Source organism: Stigmatopora nigra, chromosome 2 (genome assembly GCF_051989575.1).
Source record: "Stigmatopora nigra isolate UIUO_SnigA chromosome 2, RoL_Snig_1.1, whole genome shotgun sequence".
NCBI lineage: Eukaryota > Metazoa > Chordata > Actinopteri > Syngnathiformes > Syngnathidae > Stigmatopora > Stigmatopora nigra.
The window spans coordinates 2,275,333-2,294,722 of NC_135509.1; the positions used below are offsets into that span (position 1 = coordinate 2,275,333).

General features: G+C 43.3%; 3 protein-coding genes and 1 long non-coding RNA gene across 5 annotated transcripts in view; 2 read left to right on the forward strand and 2 right to left on the reverse strand.

The window, feature by feature from the left end:
- chgb (chromogranin B) overlaps window positions 1-19,390 on the forward strand; it is a 141,188-nt gene that overhangs the window by 107,657 nt on the left and 14,141 nt on the right. The window lies entirely within an intron of this gene.
- On the reverse strand, window positions 1,387-6,130 carry LOC144212994 (uncharacterized). Its single transcript, XR_013329859.1, has 3 exons — window positions 5,956-6,130; window positions 3,906-4,008; window positions 1,387-1,548 (listed from the first exon to the last, which is right to left on the reverse strand). It is a non-coding gene; the product is annotated as an uncharacterized LOC144212994 (long non-coding RNA).
- Window positions 5,304-9,724, forward strand: gzf1 (GDNF-inducible zinc finger protein 1). The gene is made up of 8 exons (XM_077741021.1): window positions 5,304-5,622; window positions 5,937-6,776; window positions 6,852-7,035; window positions 7,204-7,367; window positions 7,434-7,528; window positions 7,585-7,752; window positions 7,821-7,978; window positions 8,269-9,724. Exons 2-8 carry the CDS (start codon window positions 6,013-6,015, stop codon window positions 8,830-8,832), a joined length of 2,097 nt encoding a protein of 698 aa, XP_077597147.1. The 5' UTR covers window positions 5,304-5,622; window positions 5,937-6,012; the 3' UTR covers window positions 8,833-9,724.
- napbb (N-ethylmaleimide-sensitive factor attachment protein, beta b) lies at window positions 9,089-18,979 on the reverse strand. 2 transcript variants are annotated; one of them, XM_077741135.1, is made up of 11 exons: window positions 18,770-18,979; window positions 18,166-18,248; window positions 17,920-18,036; window positions 17,626-17,672; window positions 17,416-17,493; window positions 17,261-17,316; window positions 17,020-17,104; window positions 10,416-10,523; window positions 10,281-10,349; window positions 10,156-10,206; window positions 9,089-9,941 (listed from the first exon to the last, which is right to left on the reverse strand). In XM_077741135.1, exons 1-11 carry the CDS (start codon window positions 18,868-18,870, stop codon window positions 9,840-9,842), a joined length of 897 nt encoding a protein of 298 aa, XP_077597261.1. In that variant the 5' UTR covers window positions 18,871-18,979; the 3' UTR covers window positions 9,089-9,839. The 2 variants fall into 2 exon arrangements, with proteins under 2 accessions (XP_077597261.1, XP_077597271.1); XM_077741145.1 differs by having other exon boundaries at window positions 10,416-10,520; window positions 18,770-18,978.

Below are 19,390 nucleotides of genomic sequence, written 5' to 3' on the forward strand. Positions count from 1 at the left end.
AGTTTGCACTTTGATGGCCAACATTTTCAATAGGTCCAAAAAAAATCTTGAACTTTCTTGCACATACATAGGTGACAGCATTGAATCAACGGGGGTTGGGCCAATGTGGGTGGTGGGGCAGCTTTTTGCTCCAGACCGACCGAGCTGACTTACAAACTTGTACCAGTGGGGGTTGGGATGCAAGAAGCAGCTGATGGCAATCCACTGATTGCATTTGTGTCACACTAGTATTGCAGGAAGATTGTCCTGTATGAAAAGTTACATTTTTTTTGGAACAGTTTGAAATGGAAGCCTAGTTTAATGAGATGTTATGCCTTCATATAAAATTTAAAGCCTTTATAGTCATCATACACAGCTGTATATAATGAAATATGTGAAAAAATATATTATTTAAAAAAGGTGCTCTTAAATGAGTCAAAATGGTCAAAGGTTTGCACTTTGATGGCCAACATTTTCAATAGGTACAAAAAAGTCTTGGAACTTTACTGCACATACATAGGTGACAGCGTTGAATCAATGGGGGTTGGGCCACTGTGGGTGGGGTGGGGGGGCAGGTTGTTGCAGAACCGACCGAGCTGACTTACAAACTTGAACCAGTGGGGGTTGGGCTGCAAGAAGCAGCTGATGTCCATCCACTGATTGCATTTGTGTCACACTAGTATTGCAGATAAGATTCCTCTTTAGGAAAACTTACATTTTGTGGAATAGCTTGAAATTAAAGACTATTTTTAAGGGATGCTATGCCTTTATATCAAATGAAAAGCCTCTATTGTCATCCTATGCAGCTGTGTATAATGAAATATGTGAAAAATATATATTATTTAAAAAAGGTGCTCTTAAATGAGTCAAAATGGTCAAAAGTTTGCACTTTGATGGCCAACATTTTCAATAGGTCCAAAAAAAATCTTGAACTTTCTTGCACATACATAGGTGACAGCGTTGAATCAACGGGGGTTGGGCCAATGTGGGTGGTGGGGCAGCTTTTTGCTCCAGACCGACCGAGCTGACTTACAAACTTGTAGCAGTGGGGGTTGGGATGCAAGAAGCAGCTGATGGCAATCCACTGATTGCATTTGTGTCACACTAGTATTGCAGGAAGATTGTCCTGTATGAAAAGTTACATTTTTTTTGGAATAGTTTGAAATGGAAGCCTAGTTTAATGAGATGTTATGCCTTCATATAAAATTTAAAGCCTTTATAGTCATCATACACAGCTGTATATAATGAAATATGTGAAAAAATATATTATTTAAAAAAGGTGCTCTTAAATGAGTCAAAATGGTCAAAGGTTTGCACTTTGATGGCCAACATTTTCAATAGGTCCAAAAAAAAAAAGTTGAACTTTACTGCACATACATAGGTGACAGCGTTGAATCAATGGGGGGTTGGGCCACTGTGGGTGGGGTGGGGGGGCAGGTTGTTGCAGAACCGACCGAGCTGACTTACAAACTTGGACCAGTGGGGGTTGGGCTGCAAGAAGCAGCTGATGGCAATCCACTGATTGCATACGTAGGACAATAGTATTGCAGAAAGCTTTCCTCTTTATTCCTACATTTTGTAGAATACAGGGGGGAAAATAATATAACATAAACACATTTAAATGAACTTGGTATACAAAGCAGACACACTAAAAAATAAGTTTACTCTAACCTTACACTAAACTAAATTCTAATTTTGTATTAAAGTTTGATACCTTTATTCTCCCAGGTTGACTGTATTTGCTTCACTTTTGTATTCCCGAATACACTAAATATTCCGAAAATGATGCACACAAAGGCAATTTTTTATTCGGGTCTTGTCGACAAACCTGACTTTTACACCAACAGTTTTTTATTCACTGGCCTCACGACTCGCATCAGTTCCATCTTGTTCCGTGTTCTATCACATCTCACAAGCTCACATAGTTGTCTGGCTCCTCCGTGTAAACGTGTCAGTCTCGCGTCTTGCCAACCCACCTCCCACGATCACATGCTTCTTCTTGCTCCGCCACACCATTTTTGGTCATACTCAGATGAGTTAGCGAAGCCTTTGTCAGTCTTTTCCGTCTTTTAAACCGATTTTGGACTCACAAAGTACTACAATCTGACCTTGTACGCATTGACTATGACACTTTGACTTTCTAAAAAATGCCAAGAAAGGGACTGTTGGATGAATTTCATTTGCCGGAAAGCTCAGATGTCCATTGAGTTTTCAAAGAAAATACGTAGATGTCTCCAAAGCAAACCCGTGGGAGTCCATTTGACACTGTATACGGAGACGGTGTATATTTGACTTGATGAAAAGCAATTGGCCTTGAGCCGTTGAGTCAACAGTCGTCCTTCTCGACGAAAGCGTTTATTTAATTGGGAGTCGCTTCCCCGGGCCGCTTTAAAAAAGGCACGTCGGTAATCTCCACCAAATCTCTGGTCCCTGCGGGCGATTTGCTCAGCTCGGGGGTTTAATGTTTAGAATTCTACGCATGGCTTTCGGCTATTAAATCCGTCGGAAAGAAAAACAGGAAAAGCCGAAGCTGAATTTGCAAATGAGCTCTGGAATTTGGAGTTTGAAGGAAGGGAATATGCAATTTATAATCTCATACAACATAAGAGTTATTTGAGGATATTCCAAATCAAAACATCAACATTTCGAGCTGACGTATGATTGTGGCTCAAAAATCGAATAACCGTGCGCCAAAAGTGATGTGATCAAAAAAGCGCGTGAGTCATTTACGAAAGCCGACGTCGTCTATTTTAGCCGCAGAAGGCAAGCGCTCTATTTCCGAACACGTCGGCCGTCCTTGGGGCGTCTTGAGTGCTGGGTACGGTTACAATGGAGGAAATGCTAGCAAGGACGAGTAGAGGAGGAGGAGGGGGAGGGAGGAACACACGCAAGTGAGTCAGAGGCCAAAGAAATTCCATCTGGGAATGCCATCTATCTTTTCATCAATGGAAGGACGACTTGTTCAATGAAGAAAAGCTTCTTTTCCACGCCATCCATTCAGAGAAGCATCTTCTTTGTTTAGCACTTTCACGCGCCATTATTTGCTCACTGAGTCGTTCTTTATTTATTCTGATAAAGTCCTCCAAAGATGGTATTCAGGAATGTCCTGATGGAATCATTTTGTATGCGACCTGATTTGATGAATCATCAAATACCTGAGAACTGTGAAAAATAGCACATCCAAAGCTATGCTATACTAAAGCCATTTAAAGGCATTATTAGCATTATTGTCATGGTAAAAATCTTACAGTGTACCACAAAACTAAATATACTTGACATGCTTCCAAGTCTATGACCTCGTGTCCTTTTACTGTTTCGCAAACTGGGAATGAAAAAGCCAAGCCAGAAGCCGTCGTCCTAAATTCAATATTTGTCGATGATGGAAAAATTTGGCCTGGTGCCGCTGCAAATATTTTCAAGTCTCAAAGGGCCCTCAACATTTGACCGCAAATTACAAACTGTTTTTAACCCCGGTCTTGTTTTGGAGGAATTTGGCTGTGCTCAAGTTGCCAGGTCTAGACTCTGGCGGTGTGGCGCTCAGCCATTCGTGACAGACCGACACTCGACACGCGTGTGTGAGGAGACGGCTCATGACCTTAACACAACTCTGCAAGTTCATGCACCCTCTGTAAATAGAGAAAAGCGTTCACCAGGTCACCATCAAAATGCAAGAATGTACTGCGCTACAAATTGGAAGTATTTCAGCCTAAAAAAAACAAAACTAGGATGATTGATGTATTGTCGAATGAGGCTGAGGAGAGCGGAAGGCCAAACCACCGCAGAACACGGAGCGAGACCCAAAAAGCGGTCGTTCTGGCTCGGCTTTTGTCTGATTGTCTAAAAAACTGCGGTTCTTTTTGGAGCGCTTTTGCTTTTTTCGCGGTTGGGTTCTGCTTTTTAACATTTGCTGTGAGTATGAGTCATACCTGGAAAGGAGCTGAGTTGCTTCTGCGTGGACATCCGATGGATTTGCCTTGGTTTGGGTATAGTTAGGGGGATTTTTTTTTTCCACATCCTCATTGTTGTAATCTGCGGGGACAAAAGTTATTGTTAAAATGTGTTTTGTATATATAAAGCACACTGGATTATAATACTGGATTATAATATGCATCAGAAGTAGTAGTAGTAGTAGTAGTAGTAGTAGTAGTAGTAGTAGTAGTAGTAGAAGTAGTAGTAGTAGTAGTAGTAGTAGTAGTCGTAGTAGTAGTAGTAGATGAAGTAGTAGTAGTAGTTGTTATAGTGTTATACATCGACTAGATGGAGTTTTAGTAGTACTACTGTTTATTTTTCTTATAAATCAACGAGATGAATCTATGCTGAAGGGAATATTACAAAATTAATCAATGCTGATCCATAAATAAAGTGGATTATTGATTATGATAATTTGCAAATTTAATTTTTTTAGTAGCATTTTATACTGCAGAAAATACAGTCTATAGAGCTGATGAATTACCATTTTGAATGACTGACCTCTGAGGGACTGGAGTAGAATCATATCATTTGATATGTCAATATTTTGATTAGTTAATTATTATTTAATGTGATAAAAATTTGGTCCGCTACTGTGGATTGAATGGAATTAATTTTAAAATAAAAGTTGGAGTGCAAAGCTCTGGTCTTGCGTGCAGTATGAGTCACCGGAGTGAGGCTCCACTGCAGGCTTGCAGGATTCATTATGATAAATGGGAGGTGTATGGATTTCTTTGTAGAGGAGACAAGAAGCCTTGGCAACAGCAGAGTAGCCTTCTCACCCGTGTTGCTAGCTTTGCATGGATGCTTACAATGGCTTTTGCATTTTTGAGATTGATTGATGCAATCTGGAGTTTGAACAAATTACCTACACTGCAAAAGGAAAGGTAGATTGTTTATCAATTGTCTATACAATGACAACTCTAAGCTATATATTAGCTAGAAAGGAATGAGTACCTTATTTGATATAAAGTGTGAAGAACTAATTGGCTGCTGGCTTTCAAAATGACAAAAGACATTAAAAACTAAAAATGATCACGTTATGAATAGCCATCACTGAAAAAAAATACATTAGTATCAATTTTTCATGTTTGGTAATCTGCGCAAAGGTGCCCTCTTGCGGACATAAGTGGTAGCGTCAGAATTTAATATGGATCTAACGCAAATTGGTCGGTTGGTGTGTCGTAAAATTTTAGGATTAATAATGTAGTGTAGTTAATCGGTAATGAGTATTTCGACGTGAATTTGCTTAGATTTCAGTCATCGTAAACAACAAAGAAAATATATGTATTATGACGCTGTAACGCTGATCCCAGATCGGTAAAACACAGAAATGGCGAGTCGTAATTCCACATTGCGCATGGGTACATTGTTGACGTGGTGGAAAAGTCAACTACGGCAAGTCTTTGGTGACAAAACTACATCCAGTATTTTAGCAAGGAGCAAAATCGTTAAAATGACAGATAATAACAAAGACAAAAATAGATCCTAATACTCAGCATCGGATCATTCAAAAATTTTAATTAACATCTTCAATTATTTGCACTTTGATCGCTTGCACATCTCATCTAAGTGGATGTGCTGTCCACCTTTTAGAGGATCAAGTTACGTCTGACTTTGGGGTAAATCAGATGGCAGTGTTTTCAGGCGGGCTGCGATTTTAGCGATCTTACGGTAAGAAAGCCCCTATGTCTCATCAACACTATTCAAAGCGCCGACTGATGCTTACATTCGAACCCGGAGAAACGATCCGACATTTCCCGAATCAATAAAGCGAATGTACCGTTAGCTTGTTTTGATTCCTAGTTGGCAGCTATGCTAACCTTCAAGTCAACAGCAAAAAAAACAGACAGTGTATGAAATGCTAAAAACAATAAAAAATTAACTACCGATCGTTGCTATGAAATGATGTATCAGGAGTAATTATGCTACACACAGTAAAATAAATGCAAGTACTATTGGTTTCTAAGCCAGTGTTATGTTCTCAGGTGTGTTTTTGTGGGTCACCTGATTGGAGAATCCAGAAGTACTGTAGTATTGTGTCTTGTTTCCATCATTCACTCCATGGCAATGGTCCAGCTCACCTCCCAGTCTCACTCCCAGAAGGTTCTGGATAGTCTTTACCACCTAAGATTGCAAGGACACCTGAGTGACATCACAGTACAGGTGGACTACCAGGGCCAATCCAAGGCCTTCCAGGCTCACCGTGTGGTCCTTGCCGCCTCCAGTGGCTATTTCAGTCAAATTTTCCTATCCCAGGATGCCATTCCAGACCAAATCCCACTCTCCAACATGCCACCATGTGACTTTTTTGACTTTTTGGAGTTTGTGTACACTGGGAAGGTGGAGTTGGCCCAGACCAGGATTGCCGACGTGCACATGGCGGCAGAGCTTCTGGATTGCAAAGAGCTGGCCAGGATTTGCGTCGAGAACGACGTATTCGGCTCAGATGTGGTAGTAGAGTCGTCTACAGTGACCGAGACCGGTGGAGAGATTCTCTCAGAGAGTCCTGAACGACCCCTGAAAAGGTCTAGGGCAAAGACTGCTAAACTTAAAATGAGTTTAGGTGGTCGTAGAGTCCTCCAGAGGCGCATTCCGACAGAAGAGGCGTTTGACGACGATGCAGAAGCGTACTCACCCTCTTCTTACTTTGACGAGGACACCCTGAGTCTGAACGAGGCCGAGGAAACCCTGCTGTACTCTGCGTGCGAGGACGAAGACGAGGAAGGGTCCGCCGCTGTGTCCAGGAGGTCCTCCAAAGGGAAGTTCAGTTGCAATCATTGCCAGAGGGTCTTCCACTATGAGAAGAGTTATCTGAAACATACCAGGTAAGCTCGGTCAGGTGGGTTCCTACAAAAGTGGGATGACTGTAGACTGTAGACTTGATTCTGTTTCTCTTGGAGGACCTGCCATGGGAGCCAAGCCGAGATGGTCTACCGTTGCGAAACCTGCGAAAAGACTTTCTCCAATCGTAGCAACTTGAGGATCCACGAGAAGCACGTCCATAGCAACGAGCGGCTCTTCACTTGCGAGGTCTGCAACAAGAAGTTCAAACGCAAAAAGGACGTAGTGCGCCACCACAAACAGGTCAGAACTTTTTAGGAGTATCAAAACTCAAGTTAAGATCAGAAGATGGTAAGACACAAGTACTTATTTCAATGGTATCCAACAATGCATGACATTATGACAAACTCCCATCAACCCTCCACTGGCGACCCGACCCGTTCCCTGACTTTCCCAGTTTGGCCTTTTCAGGTGCACGAAACACATCTGCACGAGTGTTCCGAATGTGGCAAGTTGTTGAGCTCCAAAGGCTCGCTGTTGCTACACAAGCGAACGCACAGTGGCATCAAGGCTTACGTTTGCTCCGAGTGTGGCGCCCGTTTCACCCAGAAATCGGCCCTCAACATGCACCACAGGTACAGGTTAAGGGGGGCTTATATGTGAGTAAATACAATATATCATTGTATTGTGGTTGTGTTTAGGATCCACACTGGTGAAAAGCCCTTCGCCTGCGATGTATGTGACTCCCGGTTTACCCAGAAAAGCATGTTGGCCTATCACAAGCGCTCACATACAGGTAAGGCGACCACTTGGTTTTCACTGGACTGTCTTTGACTTGTATTTTGATTTTAGGTGAAAAGCCCTTCATGTGCGAGGCTTGTGGCAAGAGCTTCGCCTCCAAGGAATACTTACGCTACCACTCTAACATCCACACCGGATCCAAGCCGTTCAAGTGTGAGCAGTGTGGCCGTGGCTTCGCCCAGAGGAACTCGCTACGGCAGCACATGAATGTGCACACAGGTATGAATCCGGACTGCTTGTGGTGCCTGTCGCGATTCTGATTTTGTCTTTGGACAAACTGAATGCAGGTGCACGACCCTACGGCTGCAAGTTCTGCGATAAACATTTCACGCAGCTCAACGCTCTTCAGCGCCATCAGCGGATTCACACTGGCGAGAAGCCATTCATGTGCAGCTTGTGCCATCGCACGTTTACTGATCAGTCTACACTTCGACGGCATACCACAGTGAGTAAAATTACTAAACTCGAGTGCGTATACCACCACTTTTAGAAAAATTGATCCCACTTCATAACTTTTAAAATTTCCTGACTACTAACCTTTCTTCAGCCTGGTATTCTCCATTTTCCAGAGTTGAATGACCTAAAAGAGAACAATTTTTTTCTTACTTGGTTCATCCTGGTTGCTTTTTTCTTCTAGTGTAGACTTGAGCCTGAAAAACAGTAAAGCAATTGGTGAAAGAAGGTAAATCATACAACAAAGTACAAACAAATTGTGCATTTTTCCTTAATTTTTAGACCCACGATGCCAATGCTCCATGGAAGAACTACCTGGTGGTTCTTCAGGACAACGTGGAAGAAAAGAAATCCAAAGAAGAAAGAAGGGTGGCGGCTCAAGAGAGAAAAAGAGCCACGCAGAAAGCACGCAAACGTAACATTGCCACCACAGTCTTGGGTTTAGAGACCAGAGAGGTCACCTTACCGCCAGACTGGGCCGGCCCAGGCATAACCCTGGTCGGTCATGGCGACACGGGTGGGTTCACCCTCGTCCACAGTGGGAATCCACCCAGTGTTCGGACGGAGACGGACGACAGCGGCGTGGTCACTTTGGACGGCCAGTTTGCCATACCCGGGGAGGCCGAGCCTTCAGAGAGTACCCATTTGCTTACTGTGGATGATCCCCCAGCCGTGTCGTCCTTGCTGGAGCAGGCTGCCTCGCAGACTATCCTGGCTCCCGATGGGGGGACGGCACAGCCTGACATTTTGACGGTGGTGGTGTCTGAGCAGATGTGCAGGGAGGAGCAACTAAGGCGAAAAACCATGGAAACCATAAAAGCAGGCACACAAAATGATAATCCCTAAGAACAAACATTAATATAATTGGACTCCATATTTAAGAACTTAATTGAGACAGCATTTGTGGTTGGCATGAAGACCTTTTAAAAAAACAACATCAACTATATTTATTGCAAATTGGCAACAGCACTCGAGTGAGAAACAAAAACACTTTTTTTCACTTATTAATATTTAACACATGATGTGATCAAGTTTTAGTATGGTTGATTTCTTAAAGTGAGATGTTGCATCACTCTGCAATAAAAGTGAGTGTTGAGCACAATAAGGACTGAATACAACTTTATTGTCCATTCGCAAAAAAGCACACAGATTTTATTTGTGTTTTTTTTTTTTTTTTGATCCGAGAAAAGCTGGAAACTTTGGTAAGAGGGTGGGGAACATGCGAATTGAAAGGGTGGACAACATGATGGTGGCCAAGTTAGCCATCAGTCAGCATTTCAATCGGATGACTGAAAGAAACAATCCTAATGGATTATAATAATGTTAGTAGGAAGTAATAAAGTGTCTGATGTTATGTTTAACAGTCATTGCATTTTTCAACTTTCCAAACACACGACTACATTATAATTATGTGTCTATATAAGTTAAATCATGTGCAGTAATATGAAATGAACCTGTACCCAAGTAGTTTTAGGGCCTTTCAAAGGCAAGGTTTTATATATAGTATTTTATCTCGCTAACAAGTGGATAAGGGAAACCATGCTTGTGATAAAGTGCAAATACCCCTGTTAGAATTGATAATGGAATGGCGTCAATTTCAGGTTGTTGTGTAATACAGTTGCATAAAAGCTTGGGTGGATCCATCCATATCAATTCATTGATTACTAGTCAATGTATTTTTGTTTTGCTACCGTCCCGGACAGAATTCAACAATAAAATGTGACAAACATAAAAGTTACGCTTGAGAGAATTGGAGAATTACATTCTGTTTTGTAGGGAAGCAATACTGTTAAGCAGTGTTGTGTTGTTTTGTGTGTGGGGGGGGACCATGCGGGTAACTTGGATGTCGGCTCTTATTTGAGGTCCCCCTCGTCGCCCTGGATGGTCTTTTTGATACGTAACAACAGCGTGGTGTGCCACTGGTCCAGACGTGAGATGGAGTCGAACTCCTTCACCTGAGGGAGAGAAAATATCGGTGTTTATTTCAAAAAACTTTTGGGACCAATAAATACTTTGAAAGAATTCCGACAGAACCTACAGCTCGCCGCACCTAATTTAAATTGAGATGAAAAAACACATGTAAAAGCTGAAACTTTTGAATAAATGTGTACTCAAGACACAGTAGTCATACTGCATGAATGTTTACTTGGACTTTCTATGCAGACTTACCGCTTCTGTGAAAGCTTCACTGTTCTGTTCTTCATGAGCTTCCAGCAGTTTCTTTAAAAAATATAAAAATTAAAAAAAGGAATGGGTTTAAGAACAAAAACAAGGAGAATCGGATGAGCGTGTACCTTCAACAGTTTGCATTCTCTGGAATCGGTAAAAGCCGGGAACATCTCCTCGTATTTTTCCACAGCGATCTGCAAGGGGACCACATGTTAACTCTCCATGAAGTAGGTAAAGAGAACGCAAAAAAACACACTTACCTTGGCGTTGAGTTCGTCCACAATAAAGTGACACAGCGACGCTTTAAAGAAATACTCCTTGGCGCTGTACTTTAGCAGTGGGTTGTCCATTGTGCTAGCACCAACCTGCTTATACATCAAGGATATATGTGTGTACAAGTGTAGTGTGTACAAGTGTACAAGCGTGTACAAGCGTATACAAGAGTGTACAAGGGTGTACACGGGTGTCCACGGGTGTACAAGAGTGTACAAGAGTGTACAAGAGTGTACAAGCGTGTACAAGCGTGTACAAGCGTGTACAAGCGTGTACAAGCGTGTACAAGCGTGTACAAGCGTGTACAAGCGTGTACAAGCGTGTACAAGCGTGTACAAGCGTGTACAAGCGTGTACAAGCGTGTACAAGCGTGTACAAGCGTGTACAAGCGTGTACAAGCGTGTACAAGCGTGTACAAGCGTGTACAAGCGTGTACAAGCGTGTACAAGCGTGTACAAGCGTGTACAAGCGTGTACAAGCGTGTACAAGCGTGTACAAGCGTGTACAAGCGTGTACAAGCGTGTACAAGCGTGTACAAGCGTGTACAAGCGTGTACAAGCGTGTACAAGCGTGTACAAGCGTGTACAAGCGTGTACAAGCGTGTACAAGCGTGTACAAGCGTGTACAAGCGTGTACAAGCGTGTACAAGCGTGTACAAGCGTGTACAAGCGTGTACAAGCGTGTACAAGCGTGTACAAGCGTGTACAAGCGTGTACAAGCGTGTACAAGCGTGTACAAGCGTGTACAAGCGTGTACAAGCGTGTACAAGCGTGTGCAAGCGTGTACAAGCGTGTGCAAGCGTGTACAAGGAGTACAAGCGTGTACAAGCGTGTACAAGCGTGTCCAAGCGTGTACACGGGTGTCCAAGCGTGTACACGGGTGTCCAAGCGTGTACACGGGTGTCCAAGCGTGTACACGGGTGTCCAAGCGTGTACAAGCGTGTACAAGAGTGCACAAGAGTGCACAAGAGTGTACAAGAGTGCACAAGAGTGTACAAGAGTAGACAAGAGTGCACAAGACTGCACAAGAGTGCACAAGAGTGCACAAGAGTGCACAAGAGTGCACAAGAGTACACAAGAGTACACAAGAGTACACAAGAGTACACAAGAGTACACAAGCGTGCACAAGAGTACACAAGCGTGCACAAGAGTACACAAGAGTACACAAGCGCGCACAAGAGTACACAAGAGTGCACAAGCGTGCACAAGCGTGCACAAGCGTGTACAAGCGTGTACAAGGGTGTACACGGGTGTACACGGGTGTACACGGGTGTACAAGGGTGTACACGGGTGTACAAGGGTGTACAAGGGTGTACACGGGTGTACACGGGTGTACACGGGTGTACAAGGTTGTACAAGGTTGTACAAGGTTGTGCAAGGTTGTACAAGGGTGTACAAGGGTGTACAAGGGTGTACAAGGGTGTCCACGGGTGTACACGGGTGTCCACGGGTGTACAAGGGTGTCCACGGGTGTCCACGGGTGTCCACGGGTGTCCACGGGTGTCCACGGGTGTACAAGAGTGTACAAGAGTGTACAAGAGTGTACAAGAGTGTACAAGAGTGTACAAGAGTGTACAAGAGTGTACAAGAGTGTACAAGAGTGCACAAGAGTGTACAAGAGTGTACAAGAGTGTACAAGAGTACACAAGAGTGCACAAGAGTGTACAAGAGTGTACAAGAGTACACAAGAGTGTACAAGAGTACACAAGAGTGTACAAGAGTACACAAGAGTGTACAAGAGTGTACAAGAGTGCACAAGAGTGCACAAGAGTACACAAGAGTACACAAGAGTACACAAGAGTACACAAGAGTACACAAGAGTACACAAGAGTACACAAGAGTACACAAGAGTACACAAGAGTACACAAGAGTACACAAGAGTACACAAGAGTGCACAAGCGTGCACAAGAGTACACAAGAGTGCACAAGAGTACACAAGCGTGCACAAGAGTACACAAGCGTGCACAAGAGTACACAAGAGTGCACAAGAGTACACAAGCGTGCACAAGCGTGCACAAGAGTACACAAGAGTGTTCAAGTGCGCAAGAGTGCGCAAGGGTGTACAAGAGTGTACAAGGGCGTACAAGGGTGTACAAGGGTGTACAAGGGTGTACAAGGGTGTACAAGCGTGTACAAGGGTGTACAAGGGTGTACAAGGGTGTACAAGCGTGTACAAGCGTGTACAAGCGTGTACAAGCGTAAACAAGCGTGTACAAGCGTGTACAAGCGTGTACAAGCGTGTACAAGCGTGTACAAGGGTGTACAAGAGTGTACACGGGTGAACACGGGTGTCCAAGGGTGTCCAAGAGTGTACAAGAGTGTACAAGAGTGTACAAGAGTGTACAAGAGTGTACAAGAGGGTACAAGAGGGTACAAGAGGGTACACGTTGGTACACGTTGGTACAAGAGGGTACAAGAAGGTACAAGAAGGTACAAGAAGGTACAAGAGTGCACAAGAAGGTACAAGAGTGCACAAGAGTACACAAGAGTGCACAAGAGTGCACAAGAGTGCAAAAGAGTGCACAAGAGTGCACAAGAGTGCACAAGAGTGCACAAGAGTGCACAAGCGTGCACAAGGGTGTACAAGGGTGTACAAGAGTGTACAAGCGTGTACAAGCGTGTACAAGCGTGTACAAGGGTGTACAAGGGTGTACAAGCATGTACAAGCGTGTACAAGCGTGTACAAGGGTGTACAAGCGTGTACAAGCGTGTACAAGGGTGCACAAGGGTGTACAAGGGTGTCATCGGGTGTACAAGAGTGTACAAGCGTGTACAAGGGTGCACAAGAGTGCACAAGGGTGTCCACGGGTGTCCAAGAGTGTCCAAGAGTGTACAAGAGGGTACACGAGGGTACACGAGGGTACACGAGGGTACAAGAGGGTACAAGAGTACACAAGAGTGTACAAGAGTGTACAAGAGTACACAAGAGTACACACGAGTGTACAAGAGTACACAAGAGTGCACAAGAGTACACAAGTGTACAAGAGTACACAAGAGTGCACAAGAGTGCACAAGAGTGCACAAGAGTGCACAAGAGTGCACAAGAGTGCACAAGAGTGCACAAGAGTGCACAAGAGTGCACAAGAGTACACAAGAGTACACAAGAGTACACAAGAGTACACAAGCGTGTACAAGAGTGTACAAGCGTGTACAAGGTTGTACAAGGGTGTACAAGCGTGTACAAGCGTGTACAAGCGTGTACAAGCGTGTACAAGGGTGTACAAGCGTGTACAAGGGTGTACAAGGGTGTCCACGGTTGTCCACGGGTGTACAAGAGTGTACAAGAGTACACAAGAGTGTACAAGAGTCCACAAGAGTGTACAAGAGTCCACAAGAGTGTACAAGAGTCCACAAAGTGTACAAGAGTCCACAAGAGTCCAGAAGAGTCCACAAGAGTCCACAAGAGTCCACAAGAGTCCACAAGAGTCCACAAGAGTCCACAAGAGTCCACAAGAGTCCACAAGAGTCCACAAGAGTCCACAAGAGTATACACAAGAGTACAAGAGAGTACACAAGAGTACACAAGAGTACACAAGAGTACACAAGCGTACACAAGCGTACACAAGCGTACACAAGAGTACACAAGAGTAAACAAGCGTAAACAAGCGTGCACAAGCGTGCACAAGCGTGCACAAGCGTGCACAAGAGTACACAAGCGTGCACAAGAGTACACAAGCGTGTACAAGCGTGTACAAGGTTGTACAAGGGTGTACAAGGTTGTACAAGGGTGTACAAGGTTGTACACGGGTGTACAAGGTTGTACAAGGGTGTACAAGGTTGTACAAGGGTGTACAAGGGTGTACAAGGGTGTACAAGGGTGTACAATGGTGTACAAGGGTGTCCACGGGTGTACAAGGGTGTCCACGGGTGTACAAGGGTGTCCACGGGTGTACAAGGGTGTCCACGGGTGTACAAGGGTGTCCACGGGTGTACAAGGGTGTCCACGGGTGTACAAGGGTGTCCACGGGTGTACAAGGGTGTACACGGGTGCACAAGAGTGTACAAGAGTACACAAGAGTGTACAAGAGTACACAAGAGTGTACAAGAGTACACAAGAGTGTACAAGAGTACACAAGAGTACACAAGAGTACACAAGAGTACACAAGAGTACACAAGAGTACACAAGAGTACACAAGAGTACACAAGAGTACACAAGAGTACACAAGAGTACACAAGAGTGCACAAGAGTACACAAGAGTGCACAAGGGTACACAAGAGTGCACAAGAGTACACAAGAGTACACAAGAGTGCACAAGCGTGCACAAGAGTACACAAGAGTGCACAAGAGTGCACAAGAGTACACAAGCGTGCACAAGAGTACACAAGCGTGCACAAGAGTACTCAAGAGTGTACAAGTGCGCAAGAGTGCGCAAGGGTGTACAAGAGTGTACAAGGGCGTACAAGAGCGTACAAGGGTGTACAAGGGTGTACACGCGTGTACAAGGGTGTACAAACATGTACAAACATGTACAAGGGTGTACAAACGTGTACAAGGGTGTACAAACGTGTACAAACGTGTACAAGCGTGTACAAGCGTGTACAAGCGTGTACAAGCGTGTACAAGCGTGTACAAGCGTGTACAAGCGTGTACAAGCGTGTACAAGCGTGTACAAGCGTGTACAAGCGTGTACAAGCGTGTACAAGCGTGTCCAAGGGTGTACACGGGTGTCCAAGGGTGTCCAATGGTGTCCAAGAGTGTCCAAGAGTGTCCAAGGGTGTACAAGAGTGTACAAGAGTGTACAAGAGTGTACAAGAGGGTACACGAGGGTACACGAGGGTACAAGAGGGTACAAGAGGGTACAAGAGGGTACAAGAGGGTACAAGAGGGTACAAGAGTACACAAGAGTGTACAAGAGTGTACAAGAGTACACAAGAGTGTACAAGAGTGCACAAGAGTACACAAGAGTGTACAAGAGTACACAAGAGTGCACAAGAGTGCACAAGAGTGCACAAGAGTACACAAGAGTACACAAGAGTACACAAGAGTACACAAGAGTACACAAGAGTACACAAGCGTACACAAGCGTACACAAGCGTGTACAAGCGTGTACAAGCGTGTACAAGCGTGTACAAGCCTGTACAAGCGTGTACAAGCGTGTACAAGCGTGTACAAGCGTGTACAAGCGTGTACAAGCGTGTACAAGAGTGTCCAAGAGTGTCCAAGAGTGTCCAAGAGTGTCCAAGAGTGTCCAAGAGTGTCCAAGAGTACACAAGAGTACACAAGAGTACACAAGAGTACACAAGAGTACACAAGAGTACACAAGAGTACACAAGAGTACACAAGAGTACACAAGAGTACACAAGAGTACACAAGAGTACACAAGAGTACACAAGAGTACACAAGAGTACACAAGAGTACACAAGAGTACACAAGAGTACACAAGAGTACACAAGAGTACACAAGAGTACACAAGAGTACACAAGAGTACACAAGAGTACACAAGAGTACACAAGCGTGTACACAAGCGTGTACACAAGAGTGTACAAGCGTGTACAAGCGTGTACAAGAGTGTACAAGCGTGTACAAGCGTGTACAAGCGTGTACAAGCGTGTACAAGCGTGTACAAGCGTGTACAAGCGTGTACAAGCGTGTACAAGGGTGTACAAGGGTGTACAAGGGTGTACAAGGGTGTACGAGCGTGCACAAGGGTGCACAAGGGTGTACACGGGTGTACAAGCGTGTACAAGGGTGTACAAGGGTGTACAAGGGTGTACAAGGGTGTACAAGCGTGTACAAGCGTGTACAAGCGTGAACAAGCGTGTACAAGCGTGTACAAGAGTGTCCAAGAGTGTCCAAGAGTGTCCAAGAGTGTCCAAGAGTGTCCAAGAGTGTCCAAGAGTACACAAGAGTACACAAGAGTACACAAGAGTACACAAGAGTACACAAGAGTACACAAGCGTGTACACAAGCGTGTACACAAGCGTGTACACAAGAGTACACAAGCGTGTACACAAGCATGTACACAAGAGTACACAAGCATGTACACAAGAGTACACAAGCGTGTACACAAGAGTACACAAGCGTGTACAAGCATGTACAAGCGTGTACAAGAGTGTACAAGCGTGTACAAGCGTGTACAAGCGTGTACAAGGGTGTACAAGCGTGTACAAGGGTGTACAAGGGTGTACAAGCGTCTACAAGGGTGTACAAGCGTGTACAAGCGTGTACAAGCGTGTACAAGGGTGTACAAGCGTCTACAAGGGTGTACAAGCGTGTACAAGCGTGTACAAGCGTGTACAAGGGTGCACAAGCGTGTACAAGGGTGTACAAGCGTGTCAAGCGTGTACAAGCGTGTACAAGGGTGTACAAGAGTGTACAAGAGTGTACAAGTGTGTACAAGAGTGTACAAGAGTGTACAAGAGTGTACAAGAGTGTACAAGAGTGTACAAGGGTGTACAAGCGTGTACAAGCGCCTACAAGCGTGTACAAGTGCTTACAAGCGTGTACAAGCGTGTACATGTGTATACATGTGTGTACATGTGTATACATGAGTGTACATGTGTATTTTTGGCTCACGGTGTCCCACAGAGATCAATGCCATGCCCCATGTCTTTATTTTTTATTTTTTTATTCTATGTGACTAGGTTTTACCTGTTCATAGATCTCAATGGCCTTCTGGTACTGCTCCAGCTGAGCACAGTAGGCCCCAACCTTCAATAAACACTTGTTGGCTGAACTATAGGAAGAAACAATGTCTTAATATAGATACACAATTTAATTGATTGTATACTAATCACGTTTTTGTTTATCAATGCAGGAGTTATTTCTAGATATATTTTGATTTATTTCACTTCAATATGGATTCCTTGCATTTATGGATACTTTAGAATACCTGTTTGATTCTTCTCCCTTGTAGTAGTCTGCTGCTTGCTCATAATGTGCAATTGCCTGGGCAGGAGTTAAAAGAAATATTGTTGTATGTCGTGTTTATTATTAATTTTTTCACATGATAGTGCCAACTAATTCCAGAATAAATTTTCACTGTACTTTTTCAATATCCACCAACTCAGCCTCGTAGATTTCGGCGATACTGATGTGATGTTTGGCCGCGATGGTGAACCTTCCCTAGTAAGTATTTAATACTTAATAAATACATGCCAGAGCCAGTTGAATTTTTTGATACAGCCTTCAATAGGATAGCATTACACATCTTGTGTATCTGGTAACATGTCTGTTTTTTTTCATACATATTCTTACCATGTCTGTGTAAATATCGATGGCGGCATTAAAACACTTGATTGCCTCTTTTGGCAGCATGAAGAAGGAAAATGAGGAAAGAAATTTTAAGACATACTACATGCTAGGCTACGTAGCAGGACAAAAGTTAGAAGTGGAAGAACAGACAAGACACAAAATGGCTGCCAGGAGTTAAAATATGACAACTTAAAGCAATTCCATTCATTCTATTCATACAATTTAAATTTTCCTGGAGATTTTATTTTTATTTTGCAGGCTTTATTACGGTTTCATGTCACCAGTCACTATCCTTACCATTGGGATCAGATTTCTTGTACGCGTTGCCAGCATCGATGAAACTAGTGGCGCAGTCGTGTTTATTCTGCAATTGCATGTGAAGGTGAGCGGCCTTGCAAAATGCTCCACCGGCACCTATAAATAAAAATCAACTCAAATGAATCTGTAGTTTAATATTGCCTTTTGTAGTCTGTCTCTAGGTATCTGGCAGCATCTTCCTAAAGTGCTGGGTATTATTAATTATTATTCAGGTTCTTATCTCACCACTCCAGTTCTTGGCCATCTTGAACATGTTGGCTGCTCTGCAGTACATTTCACAGGCTTCCTCCACTTTGTGATGATGCCCTCTATAAAAAAAGAGAAAAGAAAGATTCAATAAATTGCTTCAAAGTGTAACCTATTGATCTGAATACATACGTGGTTATACTAATTAACGACTCGGCCATTGAATTAGGGAAAACGATATGACGTCACTGCATGGTCAGACAGTTATTATCGTGAAATAAACACTTGTCTTTACATAATTTTGATTAGTGTAAGTGCATAACAAATTCAAATAACTGTTAACGTGCTTTTTAAAAGCGGCAGTATTCCAATTCACTTATAATTCATCAATGAAAAGACATCGTTCAGACTCGTTGTCGGCACGTAAGATCTTTAGGCAGCTGCCGTAAAGTAGAAAGAAATGTCCTACATATGTAATATAAAATAATGACGAACTAATTGTTTACAGTAACGGGAGGTCGGCTAATTAGTACAAAAACACGAATAACGTGCCGTCGCCCTTTTATTTGGTTACGTAATACATGTTTATATGAATTACAAGAGAATATGCGACAATAATGTATACTCGTACATGGTTACTTACCCGCCGAACATTCCTCCCAAAAAAGAACCTGACGACTTGCATTTCTTGTCGGCGTCGGCCATTAGCTGTATAGCTTCTTTTTCTTTGCCACTGTTGTCCATTTTTTGTGTGTTAAGGGGTGTATTTTGAGTTAAATGCGGAAAAATACCGCAGAGGAGTTGAAGGTGCGGGGATTACTGGCGATGGGTTTACCCGCGACTGAGTTAACAGATTTAGTGGTAAATGGGAGTTGTAGTTTATTTCCGGCCTACAACCACTTCCTGTATTGATCTGCACGCTTGAAAGAACTACAACATCCAGTTCAACGTTAATTGATACGATTTAACACTTCCGTTTTAGTCTTGTAGTTTAAAGTATATTTTTTACGTGAGAATATTTGTAAACTTTTCCTCAGTATTTTTAATTTCATTCATTTTATGATTGAATATGCCAAGTATTCTTTAAGTTCCTTGACTGGTCCCCTTTTTATACATAAGTTAAAATATTCTTTATTTTATAATATAAAGTTGGGCTATTTTTTCCTTTATTTTATAATAATAAAGTTGTTGGTAAATCACTACCTCAGTTATGTTGCTGTAATTCAACATCAAGACTTTTATTATTATTAAAGAAAAAACATGC

Excerpts from the sequence above, each read along its gene's own strand:
- gzf1 (XM_077741021.1), top strand. The coding sequence starts at position 6,013 with ATGGCAATGGTCCAGCTCACCTCCCAGTCTCACTCCCAGAAGGTTCTG. Across the intron at positions 7,368-7,433 it reads GCCCTCAACATGCACCACAG|GATCCACACTGGTGAAAAGC; the intron begins GTACAGGTTAAG and ends GGTTGTGTTTAG. Across the intron at positions 7,753-7,820 it reads GCACATGAATGTGCACACAG|GTGCACGACCCTACGGCTGC; the intron begins GTATGAATCCGG and ends AACTGAATGCAG.
- napbb (XM_077741135.1), bottom strand. The coding sequence starts at position 18,870 with ATGGACAACAGTGGCAAAGAAAAAGAAGCTATACAGCTAATGGCCGAC. Across the intron at positions 18,037-18,165 it reads GATGGCCAAGAACTGGAGTG|GTGCCGGTGGAGCATTTTGC; the intron begins GTGAGATAAGAA and ends TTTTATTTATAG. Across the intron at positions 17,494-17,625 it reads TCGATATTTACACAGACATG|GGAAGGTTCACCATCGCGGC; the intron begins GTAAGAATATGT and ends AATACTTACTAG.